Source organism: Sphaeroforma arctica (assembly GCF_001186125.1).
Source record: "Sphaeroforma arctica JP610 unplaced genomic scaffold supercont1.3410, whole genome shotgun sequence".
NCBI lineage: Eukaryota > Ichthyosporea > Ichthyophonida > Sphaeroforma > Sphaeroforma arctica.
Window position 1 is genome coordinate 102 of NW_014037148.1, and position 2,006 is coordinate 2,107.

The 2,006-nt window shown below is 44.1% G+C and overlaps 1 protein-coding gene across 1 annotated transcript; it reads left to right on the forward strand.

Annotated features, from left to right (window-relative positions):
* Positions 1 to 290: 290 nt before the first annotated feature.
* SARC_13541 (hypothetical protein) lies at positions 291 to 1,408 on the forward strand (the record flags this gene model as incomplete). Its single annotated transcript, XM_014292325.1, has 2 exons — positions 291 to 382; positions 1,282 to 1,408. 2 exons carry the CDS (start codon positions 291 to 293, stop codon positions 1,406 to 1,408), a joined length of 219 nt encoding a protein of 72 aa, XP_014147800.1.
* Between the last annotated feature and the right edge of the window lie 598 nt (positions 1,409 to 2,006).

Genomic DNA, 2,006 nt, shown 5'->3' on the forward strand with positions numbered 1-2,006 from the left:
CATGTTGGCACCCACGACTGTGCTCGCTATTCGTGAAATGGCTGGCTGTGATTGTCAACCAGGTACTTCCTGTTATTGCATCTACATAAACCCCAGTGCGTGTATGGATAAGATACGATTTGAAATATCGACCAGTAGAACGCCTCGACACCAATGCTGGGCATTGTACTATTCAAGTAACTGGCGCAAGTAACTGGCGCACCTAAATCCTGAAATCTTAACCCCATTTTTATTTTTTGGGTTTTCAAACGGATTAGGACTGTGAATACCAGCCAGAAGAGTACACCAAAATGCTGGACATTCCTCCGCCTGTGCAAATATCACATCTGGATGACGACATCTCCGAATCAAGCGCCGCTTTAGTCGCTGTAGCCATCAATCCGTATGTGTTGTGTCTTGTCTTTTAGACCGCAGTTGTGGTATAGTACTCCTATGGTATTGTGTTGTGTATATCTGTGTGCTATCATTGCTTCTGTATTTGTTGGCGTGCTCTTCCATTGATGTCTTATTTAGTTATTGTGTATCTATCATTGGTGTTATGTCTCATTCGCTCCGTTCCATTTCATTTGATGTCAGGTGTTGCCTCACCTTTTCATTGCTTTGGCAAGTGTCGTATTGCCATTGCATTGATTGCGCATGTGCTCTGTGGGTTGCTTTCATAGCCACGTGTCGTTTTTTGTTTTAGGGTTTAGGGTGTTCGTTTCTCACGCCTTGTGATGATTCTGACAGCCAGCCAGTTGGTCATATCTCCACTGGATCAGCATGTGTTTGTTGTGTATTTGTTTTGTCTCAAGGTATTTCGGGTTTAGGGTGTTCAATGTATAGGAGGCTCTGTATTCGTTTAACTTTGCGTATCAATCGTACGATTGCGGTCTGTACACATGTGCGTTGTACATTTGCTCTGTCGTCTTTTGCTATAATTACTGTGGTGGTTGCCATGTCTTCTCTTTAGGGTTTAGGATTTAGTGATGACTGCCGTGACATCTTTACGATTCATATTAGTTCTGTCAGTCAGTATATTGCGGGAGCGCATACATCACCAAAGCATTCAGATACATTGATCTCAAGGTTACTAAGGTTTAGAATTTACCCTACAACCCTAAAACTCAGAGAATAGCACCACACTGTACTATCAGTTCATCGGGAATCGAGATATATGCCGTCCTGCGATCCTTCATCTCGTTTCCCTTATGAGGAATCACATGACTGACTGAACCAACCAACCAACCAACCTGGTACTTTGCTAATACCAATTGTATTCTTCCATACCTTCCATTCCAGGCACTTGAATATACCTGCGTCAGATGTGGACTCTGGCATAGACGTGGTGACTGTGGTGAAGATTGGCCTTGTGTGCTCGGCTATAGCGGCTGTGGGATTTGTTCTTATGCGCACGGCAATGCGATGAGGTGGCGTCGCTATCAATTAGTGACAGCCGTAGGCGAATGAAAAGCAGTAAACAAGATGTATTTAGTGTCTATCTACCCTGCCCGGTTGCCATGGTGACCGGTGGAGCCACTTCCTATCTAATTTTTTTAATTTTCAACAGTTATTGCGGTAGTGGGTGCACTCGTAACTGATATGTGGAAGGTGTGGGTCACCGCATGTCTCTTCAGTTCAGCGAAGACATAAGGTGGTCTCACACTCGCGCTTCTGCCAAACCCTAGAACCCTAGCACTCTAGAACCCTGTATCTTTGAGGTTTTTTGTCGTATTGTAGGTCCGTGTTGAATACCGTATGCCATTAAATATTCTTTGAACAACAGTGTGTCCTTGGAAATTCATAGCAGCTCGAGATGTCCTACTACCAACGATCGCTGTAGCACAGATAAACTGTACATAGATGATATTTATATTGATTCTTCAAAGCTGTACTACGTAGTCAAACCTGTCGATGTGCGTACAGTAAACCCTAGAAACCCTAAGCGCACAGACCACAGTGAGGCTATACAGGTACAGTAGGGGTTTAGACAGGTACGTCACACAGGCTATACAGGGGTACATCAA